Source organism: Gopherus evgoodei, chromosome 1 (assembly GCF_007399415.2).
Source record: "Gopherus evgoodei ecotype Sinaloan lineage chromosome 1, rGopEvg1_v1.p, whole genome shotgun sequence".
In the NCBI taxonomy this organism is placed as follows: Eukaryota; Metazoa; Chordata; order Testudines; family Testudinidae; genus Gopherus; species Gopherus evgoodei.
In genome coordinates, this window is record NC_044322.1 from 364162895 (window position 1) to 364177217 (window position 14323).

General features: G+C 64.1%; 1 protein-coding gene across 2 annotated transcripts in view; it reads right to left on the reverse strand.

Annotated features, from left to right (window-relative positions):
* Positions 1-14323, reverse strand: part of FLNC (filamin C) — a 67589-nt gene that overhangs the window by 19028 nt on the left and 34238 nt on the right. For both annotated transcript variants that reach the window (XM_030582426.1, XM_030582505.1), the window contains exons 14-26: positions 13733-13876; positions 13301-13424; positions 12454-12614; positions 9958-10048; positions 9284-9453; positions 8638-8755; positions 7892-8154; positions 6699-7296; positions 5959-6132; positions 5053-5215; positions 4226-4386; positions 1642-1809; positions 464-587 (exon numbers count right to left, since the gene is read on the reverse strand). In XM_030582426.1, coding sequence (XP_030438286.1) covers positions 464-587; positions 1642-1809; positions 4226-4386; positions 5053-5215; positions 5959-6132; positions 6699-7296; positions 7892-8154; positions 8638-8755; positions 9284-9453; positions 9958-10048; positions 12454-12614; positions 13301-13424; positions 13733-13876 — 2459 coding nt within the window. The remainder of the gene's footprint in view (positions 1-463; positions 588-1641; positions 1810-4225; positions 4387-5052; positions 5216-5958; positions 6133-6698; positions 7297-7891; positions 8155-8637; positions 8756-9283; positions 9454-9957; positions 10049-12453; positions 12615-13300; positions 13425-13732; positions 13877-14323) is intronic.

Consider the following 14323-nt stretch of genomic DNA (forward strand, 5'->3'; position numbering starts at 1 on the left):
TGTCCTGGCAATGGACAGAAACCTCCTGTGTCCCACGCTGGCCGGGAGTCAGGGCTGGCTGTGGAGTGGGGGTGCAGGGCCCCTGTGGGGGTGGGTGAGGCTGCCCCAGGCGTCCCAGCCCCGTGGACTCACTGTGGGAAGCTCACGGGGGAGCAGGGGGCTGAATGCTCCGAGCTCAGACCCAGGAAGCGCCGAAGTGGAGGAGGCTCCTTGCCCTGCAGAGAGTGGCCGTGTGGGGAGACCCGGCCCCGGAGTCCTGCCTGGCTCCGTTCCCAGCAGGGCCAGAGCCCCGAGCCTGGGACTCCGGGCTGGTTAGGACTCAATCTGACCTTCTCCAGAGCCTGCCCCAGCCCCCTGCATCCGGCCAGCTGTCCGGCCAGCCAGGCCCCAGCAGCCATTGGACTTCGGCCTTGTGCCCCCCCATAGCAACCCCCGCACACGCTAGCCCCCCTGCCCGGCTCACCTGCGTGGCACCTCCTGGTCGGCGTATTTGACGGCCACGGTGTAGGGTCCGTCGCTGGCCGGGGTGTAGTTCACTTTGTGGGTGCCATCCCCGTTATCCCGCACGTCCACCGGCTCGGCCAGGCCTGCGGCACAGGGGGCACAGCCCGGCGGGCTCAGGGTGGGCGAGAGGGGAGTGCCCCCCCCACAGGTACCACCCTCTCAGAGCCCTGCTGTGGGGGCATGGGGAGGGGACCTCTAGGTAGGAGGGGCTGCCCCAAGCCTCCTCTCCCCATGAGCCATCCCATCCCCTGACACTAGCCCTATGAGAAACCCCATCCCCACCCCATGAGAATCCCAACCCCCTACAAGCCATCCCACCCCCAAACTGACCCATCCCCCACCCCTACGAGCCACCCATCCCCCACCTCATGAGAATCCAATCACCCTACAAGCCATCCCATCCCCCACCCCCTACGAGCCACCCCATGAGAATCCCAACCCCCTACAAGCCATCCCATCCCCCAAACTGACCCATCCCCCACCCCTACGAGCCACCCCATGAGAATCCCAACCCCCTACAAGCCATCCCATCCCCCAAACTGACCCATCCCCCACCCCTACGAGCCACCCCATGAGAATCCCAACCCCCTACAAGCCATCCCATCCCCCAAACTGACCCATCCCCCACCCCTACGAGCCACCCCATCCCCCACCCCATGAGAATCCAATCACCCTACAAGCCATCCCATCCCCCACCCCCTACGAGGCACCCCATGAGAATCCCAACCCCCTACAAGCCATCCCATCCCCCAAACTGACCCATCCCCCACCCCTATGAGCCACTCCATGAGAATCCCAACCCCCTACAAGCCGTCCCATCCCCCAAACTGACCCATCCCCCAGCCCTACGAGCCACCCCATGAGAATCCCAACCCCCTACAAGCCATCTCATCCCCCAAACTGACCCATCCCCCACCCCTACGAGCCACCCCATGAGAATCCCAACCCCCTACAAGCCGTCCCATCCCCCAAACTGACCCATCCCCCAGCCCTACGAGCCACCCCATCCCCCACCCCATGAGAATCCCATCCCCCTACGAGCCATCCCCAGAGTCTTTGATGCCCCATTCCCACCCTGCGCCCGGCCTGGCACTGCCCGGCTGTGGGGGGCACAGCCCAGGGCTCTGCTCCAGGTACCTGAGGGTCCGAGGACCATCACTTCCAGGGGCGCCAGCCCGGCCTTGCTGCAGTCGACGGTGAAGGTCTGGGGGACGCGGGCACGGACGCCAGCCCCCAGCCCAGGGCCCGAGCACTTCACCTTGCTGGGATCCACCACGTCCTTCACGGGCACTTGGAAGGGGCTCCCTGTGGGGGGAGGGGCAGTCACCAACCAGGGGCAGCCAGACCCCAGCACCCAGGGTGTGGCAGGGAGCCTGGCCTGCACTAACTTCACGGGACGTCACCCCCGCATGGGGAACGGACCCCATAGTCCAGGGGCTGCCAGCCCCGCCACGAACCATCACAGCAGCCAGCCCGGTGCCCCCTTCCCCGGACCAGAGCTGGGGGCCCCCTTCCCCAGACCAGAGCCGGGGGCCCAGGCAGCCCAGTGCCCCCTTCCCCAGACCAGAGCCGGGGGCCCCCTTCCCCAGAGCAGAGCTGGGGGCCCAGCCAGTTCGGTGCCCCCTTCCCCAGACCAGAGCCGGGGGCCCAGCCAGCCCGGTGCCCCCTGCCCCGGACCAGAGCCGGGGGCCCAGCCAGCCCAGTGCCCCCTGGGACATTGCACTCCATATGATGTTATGAAAATGTGCTAATGAGTGTGAATATAATGTCACTGGAATATGCTTCATGCAAAAGGTCTCTTGTAAGGTATCATTACAAAGCTTATAATCTAGTGAGTGTGATCATCCTGTTTGTATAAATGTACCACGCTCGTATCTGAAACTAGGAACATGAAATATAACTCTGAGGGCCTATTGTGACTATGCAAAGTGTGGGCCATTAATGCTGGTTTGGAATCTTGATGGCTCCCATCAGCCAGGACAACTGACTGTGGGTGGCTCTGTCTGCACGCAGCCTTCCTGTGGGTCAGGCTGGGGGACTGGAGGCTTGGGGTCTGGCAGGACATGTGACCATGTCACTCGGTGCTGGAATCCAGCTTAAACCTGGTGCTTTTCCATTTAGAAGGAGGGGTGGGGACCCGGAGACAAAGGATTCCCGCCTTGCGCCAAAGGTATATAAGGGGGTGGACCAGAACAAAGGGCTGCGGTCATGAGAAATCCCCGAGCTGCCACCTGAGCTGGAACAAGGGCTGTACCAGGGAAAGGGTCGGGCCCAGACTAGGGAGGAGGCTAGTCTGTGAAAGAAGCTGATTGGAACATCTCTGAGCGTGAGATTTACTGTAACTAGTTTCTTCATCTATTAGGCTTAGACTTGCCTGTTTTTGTTTTATTTTGCTTGGTGATTTACTTTGTTCTGTCTGTTATTACTTGGAACCACTTAATTCCTACTTTTTATACTTAATAAAATCACTTTTTACTTATTAATTAACCCACAGCAAGTAATCAATTCCTGGGGGAGCAAACAGCTATGTGTATCTCTCATGCAGCGTTAGAGAGGGCGGACAGTTTATGAGCTTTATACAGAGTAAAACAGATTTATTTGGGGGTTGGATCCCATTGGGAACTGGGTATCTGGGTGCTAGAGACAGGAGCACTTTCTAAGCGGTTTTCAGTTAAGTCTGCAGTTTTTGGGGATGTGGTTCAGACCTGGGTCTGGGCTGCAGCAGGCTGGCGTGTCTGGCTCAACCAGGCAGCGTCCTGCAGCCCCAAGCTGCCAGGGAAAATGGGCTCAGAGGTAGTCTCAGCACATCAGGTGGCAGTTCACAAGAGGGTTTCTGTGATCGAACCTGTCACCCCCTCTTCCCCGGACCAGAGCCACAGGCCCAGCCAGCCCGGTGCCCCCCACCAGCTCCTGCGCTGCACCCAGCCAACCCAGACACACCCCTGGCCAGCTCCTGCCAAGCCACCCTGCTGCACTCCAGCCCAAGGTGCACATGGCAGGACGAGGACATGACCCCAGCCCCTCAGCCCAGCTGCAACCCCAGCTCCCCTGCTCAGTGACCCTATTCCCCTGTCGCCCGGCCCAACCTGGCTGTGACTGTGATGAAGTGGGGATTTTCCCATTGTGTCGTATGTGAGTCTTATGTTTTGCATGAATGCTGTGTGTGCCTCAGTTTCCCTGCCTATTGCACCAATGCAATGGGAATACGCGCGGGTGACCTTTGTGGGGGTAGCTGCAGCTGCCTGCATGGATGCTATGGCCGCCTCTTCGTACCCTGAGATCCAGGAGGGGAATGTGACCAGGTGACTCTTGCCCCGGGAAACGAGACAAAGGCCAGAGGAGGAGCAACAGGCAGGGCAGGGGCCGGGCAGCTGGAAGCGAGTCAGTCTTGGCTGGCTTGGGGCACGGGGAGGGCAGAACCCTGGCTCTGGGCTCCCCTCCCCCAGGATGGATTTGGCTGAAAGTCACTCTGGACGGACTCGCTGGGGGAAGCGCACGGAGGGGCAGGGGATGCTGAATGCTCCGGGGTCAGACCCAGGAAGGTGAAGCCGTGGGAGCTTCCTGCCCTGGAGCCAGTCTGCTCCCAAAGAGGAGACTCCCCCAGAATCCTGCCTGGCTTCATAGGGGGCAGTTCCAGAGCATCATGACCCCACCCCCATCCCCCATCCCAGTGACCCTCCCCCCGGCCCAGCCTGGCCATGCCCCTGGCTGCAGCCCCTACCTGGGATGGGGCGCCCCCCGAAGGTGATGTTGACGTCGTAGTCGCCGGCCGTGAATGGGATGTACTCCACACTGCAGCTGCCGTCCTTGTTGTCCTTGCAGGACATTTTGGCCTCCGAGGGCCCTTCGATGGCCAGGCCCAGCCCACCAGTGCCAGCGCCCCTGCCAAGAGAGGCCAGGGCCAGTTAGAGCCCCCACCAACCACCCAGAAAATCCAGCTCCACCTCGGCCATGGGGGGATGTGGGGAGGGGATCTGGGGCCTGGTCCCCCAGTGCAGAGCTCCTAGGTCAGGGGGCTGAAGGGGCGCTCTGGCCAGGAGCAGCTGATGCCAAAGGCAGCATACGGGGTGATCTGCCCTGGGGAGCCCCCTCCTTGCTGCCAGCCCTCAGTTACCTCCGGTGCGGCTGCTCTGAGCTGGGAGGGGGCCATTAGCCCCACGCATGGCATGGCCTTGCTAGCATCCTGCTCAGCTCTTGGCTTCTTGTGGCAGGGAGCTCCACAGGTTGATCGGAGTGGAAGCATTTAGTAAGCGTCTGTCCTGGCCCCGTGCTGTTACCCAGAATCCCCAGCCAGACCCTCCGGGGCCTGGCCATGTCCCGGCCAGCAGTGCCAGAACGGGGTCTTCCTTCCCGCAGGGCCGTGCTCGTCCCCTTTCGGGGCTTTCACCCCACAGGAGCCGCCCACCTCACGGGACAGGGAGCGGTGTGGGAACGGGATCCGGGGAGCCACCCACCAGCATCCGTCCTCCACCCCTGGCCTGGGCTGACTGCGGCGGCTCCCTGGTCTCCCCTATCCCCGGCGGATCCCGGCAGGACAGGGGACGGTACCTGGTCTCCACGGTGAAGCGGTTGGACTTGTTCACCAGTCCCCCCTCCAGGCCGGGGCCGTAGGCGCGCACACGGCTGGGCTCGCAGCCCTCGGCGACGGCCACGCGGAACGGGCTCTTGGGCACCGGTACCTCGTCATACGTCACCTCCACCCTGTGCAGGCCTGGTGCGCCAGACGGGGCGAGGAGGGGTCAGGAGCTGCCCCCGCCCCCCACCAGCCCCACACAGGGGTCAGGAAGCCCCCCCCCAACATGCCTGCAATGCCAACTGGGGGGCAGGGAGGCATGACAGCCCTCTGTTCCCAACGGGTGCTGTTCCCCTAGACTGCACTGGGATTTTGGAGCTGGAGAAACCCAGCCAGGTTTGACATGGAGTCCTTCCTCTCCAGCCCAGGCATCCCCAACAGCTGTGCTGGGACCTGCCCCAGCCCAGTGAAATCCTCCTTCAGGAACCCCCAAATCCATCACAGCCTCCTCCCGTCAGTGTCGGGCCATGGACCCAGCTCCCAGGCGACGGGTGCCCCCGGGGCCCCTGCCTGGGCCAGAGCTCACCTGGCAGCTCTAACAACAGTCACAGCCTCAGGAGAGCTGGCAGGGCACCAGACCGCCCCTGCCCCCCCACCTGCCCGGCCCAGGGCACCTGTTCCCTATGTCCCATCGATAAATCATCCCCCGCAGGGCTCGGCCACGGCGTCCCAGCCTTCCCAGCTCCGACTAATTCATAGCATGACACCTCTCTGTGTGCCTCAGTTTCCCCCTCTGAGCTGGGGATAATTACCCTGACCCTGGGCCTATATGGGGGCGGGCGGCAGCTACTACCAGCTTTGGGGCGGGGACAGCCAAGCTCAGACGTGGAGCTGTGGGTGGCCCTGGCTGGGAGAGGCTGGCAGAGGGCAGGGCTCCTTACCCTCCTCGTAGGCTGTGTACTGGACGCGGTAGGTCCCGTCGCCATTGTCTGTGAGGTAGGTTTCTGTCTTGGCACCCGAAGGATTAATGACACGCGCCTTGATGTGGCTGCCACCCGTCTTGGTGAGCGAGCGGGCGTCCACGGTGAACTCGGTGGTGACCTCGCGCAGGACGCCTGGCAGAGAGAGCGGGCAGTGAGCGCCAGCCTGGGGCCACTGCTGCCCCCCAGAGAGAGCCGCACCGGCCTATGGGAGCACTGAGCCCAGGCTGTGCCAATCAGCTGCCAGCATCTTGGCCAAGGTGTCACCCGCCAGGGCATTCGGTGGAACCCGCTTCCCTGGCAATGGGTCTCCGGGGCCCCCATCCCACCCTAGAGCCCAGCAGCGGCGCCTGAGAAAGGACTCAGGCAGCCTCCTGCAGGAGGGAGCAGGTCAGCCTGGCCACACCTAGAGGGCAGGTATGGGGACATACGGGAGAGGGGTATGGGGCCAGAGGGGGAGAGGTGTGCGTGTGTGGCGACGGATAGAGGGGCATGTGGGGCAGATAGAGACAGGTGTATACAGGGATGGAGAGAGGGACAGATACAGGGATGGACAGACAGACAGACAGGTAGACAGGGGTGTCTGGGGACAGACAGACAGATAGAAGGGGGTGTCTGGGGACAGACTGCTAGATACAGGGTGTCTGGGGATAGCTAGACTGGTAGACGGGTGACCAGGGACAGCCAGTGGGGGCCCTCACCTCGCGGCTCCACGCCGGGCCCGAAGACCTTGACGGCACTGGTGTCGACGGCGGGCTGGACGTTGACGCGGGCGGGGAACTTGGGCACAGGGTGCCCGCCGTACTTGATGGTGATGGTGTAGGTGCCGGGGAAGGCGGGGCTGTAGGTGATGGTGTAGGTGCCGTCGCGGTTGTTCTGGATCACCACCTCGGCCTTGACCCCCGCCTCGGAGACGATCTCGATGGTGAGCGCGGCCTCGCCCGCCTTGGAGCAGTCCACCACGAAGGTGGCGGTCTCACCCGCCGTGCCACGCTCCAGCCCCGGCCCGCTGGCCGTCACCTTGCTGGGGTCGAAGAGCGGCTGGATGTTGGCCTTGAAGGGCGAGCCGGGGATGTGGGCCTCGGCAAAGAGGATGTTGATGGAGTACTCGCCCGGCTCTGTCGGCAGGTAGGACACAGAGCACGACCCGTCCCCGTTGTCCTGGCACTCGATCTTGGCCTCACATGGGCCCTCCACGGTCAGACCCAGCCCGCCCGTGCCTGCGCCCTTGGTGTCGATGGCAAAGGGGGCCGGCTTGCCCACGAAGCCGCCCTCCAGGCCCGGCCCGTAGGCACACACCTGAAACGGGAGCGGCCCCACATCAGCTGGGCAGGAACAGCCTCGGGGGCAGCTGCCAGCAACGTCTCCTCTCCCCTCTGGCCACGGGAGGAGATTCGCTCCCGGTCGGGGATCTGCCTCCCTGCATGGCACAGGGGGTACCCCGGCCTGGCTGGGCAGGGGCAGACCATGATCCCGGATCCTGCTCCAGGGAGCAGGCTGGGAAGGACCCCATCAGGCCCAGCTCTCCACCCTGGCCCCTGAGCCCGGGACACTGCCTGGCATCTCCATAGCCAGGCAACACCCTCCTGTGTCCTGAATGCCCGCTCTCTGCCTGGCACCAGAGCAGAGGGGTCAATTCCTCACTGCCGTGCGCTGGACCGTGTCATCGCTCCGGTCTGTGAGAGCCAGGAGTGCAGCCCCCTGGAGTGGAGCGGGGAGCTGGGGGGCACCATGAACATGCCCCAGCCCCAGAGCAGATCTGGCAGGCAGGGCAGCCGGGGTGACCCCGAGAGGCTGGGCATGGAGCAGCTCCACCCATGGCACACTGCTCCCTCCGGGGGTCACAGGGCGACAGGAGATGGTGCCCAGCCCGCAGGCAGCCCCCACCGCTCACCTTGGACGGGTCTGGCGGCATCACCCCCTCGACGGAGAAAGGGCTGCCCGGCACAGGGTGCCCATCGTAGGCCACGTCCACCTTGTAGGGCCCCTCCTCAGGGGGCATGTACTTGACGCTGTGGATGTCGCTGGTGGTGCCGGTCTCCACCTTGCAGGGGATGGGCCGGCGGGAGGGCGAGGTGATCTTCACATCCACCTGGCCCTGGCCCCCGGCGCCACGGGTGTTCACCGCGAACTCCTGGTCCCGGCCCACGTCCACCTCTGCAGGGTGAGAGCGTCAGGGCAACAGAGCCGCCCCACCATGGCAGCCCCTCGCCTGCCACGCCCCACGGTGCCAGCCCCTCACCTGCCATGCCCCTTGGTGCCGCTACCTTGCTCCACCATGGCAGCCCCTCGCCCGCCACGCTCAACGGTGCCACCCCCTTGCCCACCACGCCCCGCGGTGCCGCTACCTCGCTCCACCATGGCAGCCCCTTGCCCGCCACGCTTCACGGTGCCACCCCATTGTCCGCCACGCCCCGCGGTGCCAGCCCCTCGCCCACTGTGCCTGCCACTCGCCCAAGATGCCCCACAGAGTCACCCCCTCGCCCACTGCGCCCCATGGTGCCAGCCCCTCGCCTGCCGCACATCGCTGTTCCACCTCCATCTCGGCCCACTCCTCCCGCACCCCGATCAACTGTCGCCCCGGCATTTTCCAGCCCTTCCCGCCCATCCCCCGTGCCCCACGGCCCTGCCCACACTCACTGTTGCTGAGACCCTGCACTTTGACCTTGCTGAGGTCCAGGGGAGGGGCCACGCTGACAGTAAAGGGACTCTTGGGCACGGGGTCCCCCCCGTACGTCACCGTCACGGCCAGATTGCCCTGCGCGGAGAGAGCAACTGAGTCAGGGAACAGGTGGAAGCAGTGCCCGGCAGGGAGCCACAAACCCCAGCTGTGAGTGTGCAGGGGGCAGTTCCCAGCTGGCACGTGTGAGGGGGTGATGCCCAGCCCTGGAGGAGGCGGTGCCCTGCTGGCATATGTGCAGGGGGGTATTTCCCAGTCCTGGCAGGGGGCACTGCCCGGCTGGCGCATATGCAGGGGCGATGCCCGGCCCTGGAAGGAGGCACTGCCCGGCTGGCGTGTGTGCAGAGCCCAGTCCTGGCAGGGGGCACTGCCCAGCTGGCGCATGTGCAGGGGCGATGTCCAGCCCTAGCAGGGGGCACTTCCCGGCTGGCTAATGTGCAGGGGCGATACCCAGCCCTGGCAGAGGGCACTGGCTGGCTGGCACGTGTGCAGGGGGGCGATGCCCAGCCCTGGCAGGGGGCACTGCCTGGCTGGCGCGTGTGCAGGGGGGCGATGCCCAGCCCTGGCGGGGACACTGCCCAGCTGGCGCACGTCCCGACCTCTCACCTGCTGCAGGGCGGTGTACTTGACGGTGTAGGAGTAGTCGTGGTTATCGATGATCTCAAAGTCCCGCACGGCTGGGCCCTTGGCCGCCCCAGCGAACTGCACATCCAGCGTGGCCTTGCCGGCACCCTTGGTGAAGACGGTGAAGTGCGTGGGTTTCCCGACCTCCACTCCTGGCAGGAAGGAGAGCGAGGGGCCGGTCAGCATCCTGCAGCCCAGCTTCCCCCAGCACCCTGCACCTGCCCACCACACAGTGTGCCCCGCCGAGCCCCCGCCCACTGCCCCCCCTGCACGGCGCCCCATCGAGCTCCCGCACCTCCCCCCCAGCACGGCACCCCCCGCCAAGCCCTCACCCTGCTTCCCACCCCAGCACGGCGCCCTCCGCCGAGCCCCTGCCCCTGCTCCCCCGCCGAGCCCCCGCCTGCTCCCCCAGCACGGCACCCCCGGCTGAGCCCCGCCCCCCTGCACGGGGCCCCCACTGAGCCCCCACTCCCCAGCACAGCACCCCCCACCGAGCCCCTGCCCCCTCCCTCCAACATCCCGAGTTCTCTTCAGAGGTCTCCCATCTGGGTGCTGTGCAGGCCCCACACTGCTCAGTGGGGGCTGCCAGCCTGAGGGGGGCACAGCCCCTGGCTGGGGTAGCACTGCAGCCTCCCAGCACACGGACACGCCCTCACCTGTCCTGCTCAGCCCGGGCCCCTCAGCCTTCACCTTGCTGGCGTCGTGGGACGGGTCCACTTTGATGCGGAAGGGGCTGGTGGGGATTTCCTGGGGGACACAGGAGAGCGAGAGGGGTGAGAGGGGTGCCCTGCTGGCAGGGACCGGCTGGAACCCACAGCTGGGGGGCCAGGATCCCCCAGAGGGCCAGGCAGCGGGAGACCCTCCGGCCTCTCAGCATGGATTCACCAAGGGCAAGTCATGCCTGACTAACCTAATTGCCTTCTATGAGGAGACAACTGGCTCTGTGGCTGAGGGGAAAGCAGTGGGTGTGTTATTCCTTGACTTTAGCAAAGCTTTTGACACAGTCTCCCAGAGTATCTTGCCAGCAGGTTAAAGAAGTATGGGCTGGATGAACAGACTACAAGGTGGATAGAAAGCTGGCTAGATCGTCAGGCTCAACGGGTAGTGATCAATAGCTCCATGTCTAGTTGGCAGCCGGTATCAAGTGGAGTGCCCCAGGGGTCGGTCCTTGGGCTGGTTTTGTTCAATATCTTCATTAATGATCTGGAGGATGGTGTGGAATCCACCCTCAGCAAGTTTGCAGATGACACTAAACTTGGAGGAGAGGCAGATACACTGGAGGGTAGGGCTAGGATACAGAGGGACCTAGACAAATTAGAGGATTGGGCCAAAAGAAACCTGATGAGGTTCACCAAGGACAAGTGCAGAGTCCTGCACTTAGGACAGAAGAATCCCATTCACTGTTATAAACTAGGGACTGAATGACTAGGCAGCAGTTCTGCAGAAAAGGACCTAGGGGTTATAGTGGACGAGAAGCTGGATATGAGTCTGCAATGTGCCCTTGTTGCCAAGAAGGCTAATGGCATTTTGGGCTGTATAAGTAGGGGCATTGCCAGCAGATTGAGGGATGTGATCATTCCCCTCTATTCGACATTGGTGAGGCCTCATCTGGAGACTGTGTCCAGTTTTGGGCCCCACACTACAAGAAGGATGTGGAAAAATTGGAGAGTCCAGCAGAGGGCAAGAAAAATGATGGAGAGGCTGAGGGAACTGGGATTCTTTTGTCTGCAGAAGAGGAAAATGAGGGGGGATTTGATAGCTGCTTTCAACTACCTGAAAGGGGGCTCCAAAGAGGATGGCTCTAGACTGTTCTCAGTGGTGGCAGATACCACAAGGAGCAATGGTCTCAAGTTGCAGTGGGGGAGGTTTAGGTTGGATATTAGGAAAACCTTTTTCACTAGGAGGGTGGTGAAGCGCTGGAATGGGTTACCTAGGGAGGTCGTGGAATCTCCTTCCTTAGAGGTGTTTAAGGTCAGGCTTGACAAAGGCCTGGCTGGGATGATTTAGTTGGGGATTGGTCCTGCTTGGAGCAGGTGGTTGGACTAGAGACCTCCTGAGGTCCCCTCCAATCCTGATCTTCTATGATTCTATGATTCTCTCCTCCTGGAGCCCCCCGCCTGCCCAGCAATTGCCCGCCGGCTCCAACATGCTGCCCCCCTCTGGGGCGGGACGCAGCACCTGGGCTGGGTCTGCCAGTGGGGACGTGAATTCGCAGCCATGGGTCCCAGAGCTGCCCTGGCCAGGCCCCTCCAGCCACACAGACGCTCCCGGGCATGGGCTCTGTGCTGGCCCCAGGGCTCCCATCCCTCTCCTCTCGGGACTCCTCCTTAGCCTGGGAGAGCAGCACATGCAGCCAACGGCAGGTCCCTCCCAGGATCCCCAGTGCCAGGGTGAGAGGTCACAGGGAGCCCCCTACAGAGCCCCTTGAGCTGCTCCCCTGGGGGACACCTGGGGACAACGGTGGCTTCGGGAGGCTGGTCTGAGCCCCCCTGAGATGGCCCCATGCACCATTCTGCTGCCCTGGGCCCAGCACCAGTCCATACCTGGCTGGCGAAGAGCACTAGGATGGTGTAGCGACCAACGCCAGTCCATAAGTTGGCAAAGAGCACCATGATGGTGCAATGACCAGCACCAGTCCATACCTGGCTGGCGAAGAGCACCAGGATGATTTACTGCCCGGTGCCAGCCCATGCCCGGTTGGCAAAGAGCACCATGATGGCATAACGCCCAGTGCCAGCCCATACCTGGCTGGCGAAGAGCACCAGGATGGTGTAATGCCTGGCGCCAGCCCGTACCTGGTTGGCGAAGAGCACCATGATGGTGCAACGCCCGGCGCCAGCCCATACCTGGTTGGCGAAGAGCACCAGGATGGTGTACTGCCCGGCGCCAGCCCATACCTGGTTGGCGAAGAGCACCATGATGGCGTACTGCCCGGCACCAGCCTGTACCTGGTTGGCGAAGAGCACCATGATGGCGTACCGCCCGATGCCAGCCCATACCTGGTTGGCGAAGAGCACCATGATGGTGTAATGCCCGGCGCCAGCCGATACCTGGTTGGCGAAGAGCACCATGATGGCGTACCGCCCGATGCCAGCCCATACCTAGTTGGCGAAGAGCACCATGTTGGCGAACTGCCCGATGCCAGCCCATACCTGGTTGGCGAAGAGCACCATGATGGTGTACCGCCCGGCGCCTGGTGGCGTGTACTTCACTGTGAATGTATCGTTGTCATTCTTGATGATGTCGAATTCGATGTCAGCCTCCACCGGCCCCACCACACCTGGGGCGCACTTGATCCCGATGCTCACGTCCCCTGCAACACAGCCGGGGCAGCCCTCGTCACAAGGGAGCCAGACCCACCGTGGGGGAGGGGCTGGCCCACAGGGCGCTGGTCATGGGGGCCTGGGCCAGCTGAGCCCAGGGGCAGGGGGGCTGGCCCACAGGGTGCTGATCAGCGGGGGCTGGGCCGGCTGCACCCCCGGGACAGGGGGAGGGCCCGCAGGGCACTGGTCGTGGGGGGCTGGGTTGGCTGAGCCCTGGGGCAGGGTGGCTGGCACACAGGGTGCTGGTCGGTGGGGTCTGGGCCAGCCCGCAGGGGGCCTAGTGGGGGGGCTGGGCCGGCTGAGCCCCAGGGCAGGGGGGCCAGCCTGCAGTGGGGAAACTTGCTCTCTAGCCCTGGCTGGAGGACACAAGCAGCCCCCATCGCCCCCTAGGCCTGCCCCAAGAGACCCTAAGCGGGCAAGGGACAGCTCACTCTCTGTGCCCCATGTAGCCCGCGGCCCCTCAGCCAAGCTGCCCAGCCCAGGCCCCACAGACCCGGTGGCATTTGTGCTAGTGGTTTGCCCGTCCCGCTCAAGACTGGGCTGAGATCCATCCCGCTCGCTGCACACTTGGGCCCCCAAAAGCTGTCGGCTGGCAGCCCTGGCTGTGGTGCCCTGAGCAAAGCTAGTGCCCCCAGGGAGGGGCAGGGATGTCCCGCGGCCCCTTGGCCGGTCCTACCTTGCCCGGCCTCGCTGCAGTCCACGGTGAAGTAGGTGGGTTCGTTGGCCTTGAGCCCAGTCTTCTCCACGCCGGGGCCGTACACCTTCACCTTGTCTGGGTGGCTGCCCTCGCCCACAGTCACCTGCCAGGAGCAACGTGCGTGTCCATGGGCTCTGGCTAGCCGGGGGGCCCCACCCCACACCCAGAGGGGGCCTCTCCATCCTTGATGGGCTGGGCAGGACGCCCGGGCCAGCTCCTTTGGGACACCACCGGGAAGGGGGTGTCTCCAAGCCATGTGAGGGCCTGGGATCCCCTCTGAATCCGGAGCCCCCTCAGCGCTCTGCCATTGCCTCGTCACTCCTCTAGGAGCAGGGCCGGGCATCCAGCCAGTGGGCACCGGCGTCCGCGCAGTCCCCCACCGCAGGTCCAGCGAGAGGCGGGGGTACTCACTCGGAAGGGGCTCTTGGGGACGTTCACCCCACCCCAGGAGATGATGATGGTGTGTTTGATGGGCTTGGTGGGCACATAGACGCAGTGGAAGGTGTTGTCACCGTTGTCCTTGATCTTGATGTCGATGGGGAAGCCCTCGGCGTCCTGCGAGCAGAAATGGGAGCTCAGCTGCGCGGTGGGCACCAGACGGCAAAGGTCACTCCTGCCCCAGGCTGTGTGACCACCCTGCGGGCCAGAGACAGCCGCCCCTCCTGCTCCCCGGAGGATCATCTGCTTCCCCCTGTGCAACCTGGTCCGCACAGGACGGGGCTCTGGCTCACAACCTGCTAGTGCCACATGCTCTGGGGGATTCCTCCCGTTGGATTGGATTTATGGCCAGTCTAACTCAGACCAGATCATGGGCCTGTCCGGCCTGGCATTCCACCTGCCCGCCCGGCGCTTCCCACCACGGGCCCGTCCGGCCCAGCATCCCGCCCACCCGCCGCTTCCCACCACGGGCCCATCCGGCCCGGCATCCCGCCTGCCCGTCTGCCGCTTCCCAGCACGGGCCCGTCAGGCCCGGCATTCCACCCGCCCGCCCGGCGCTTCCCA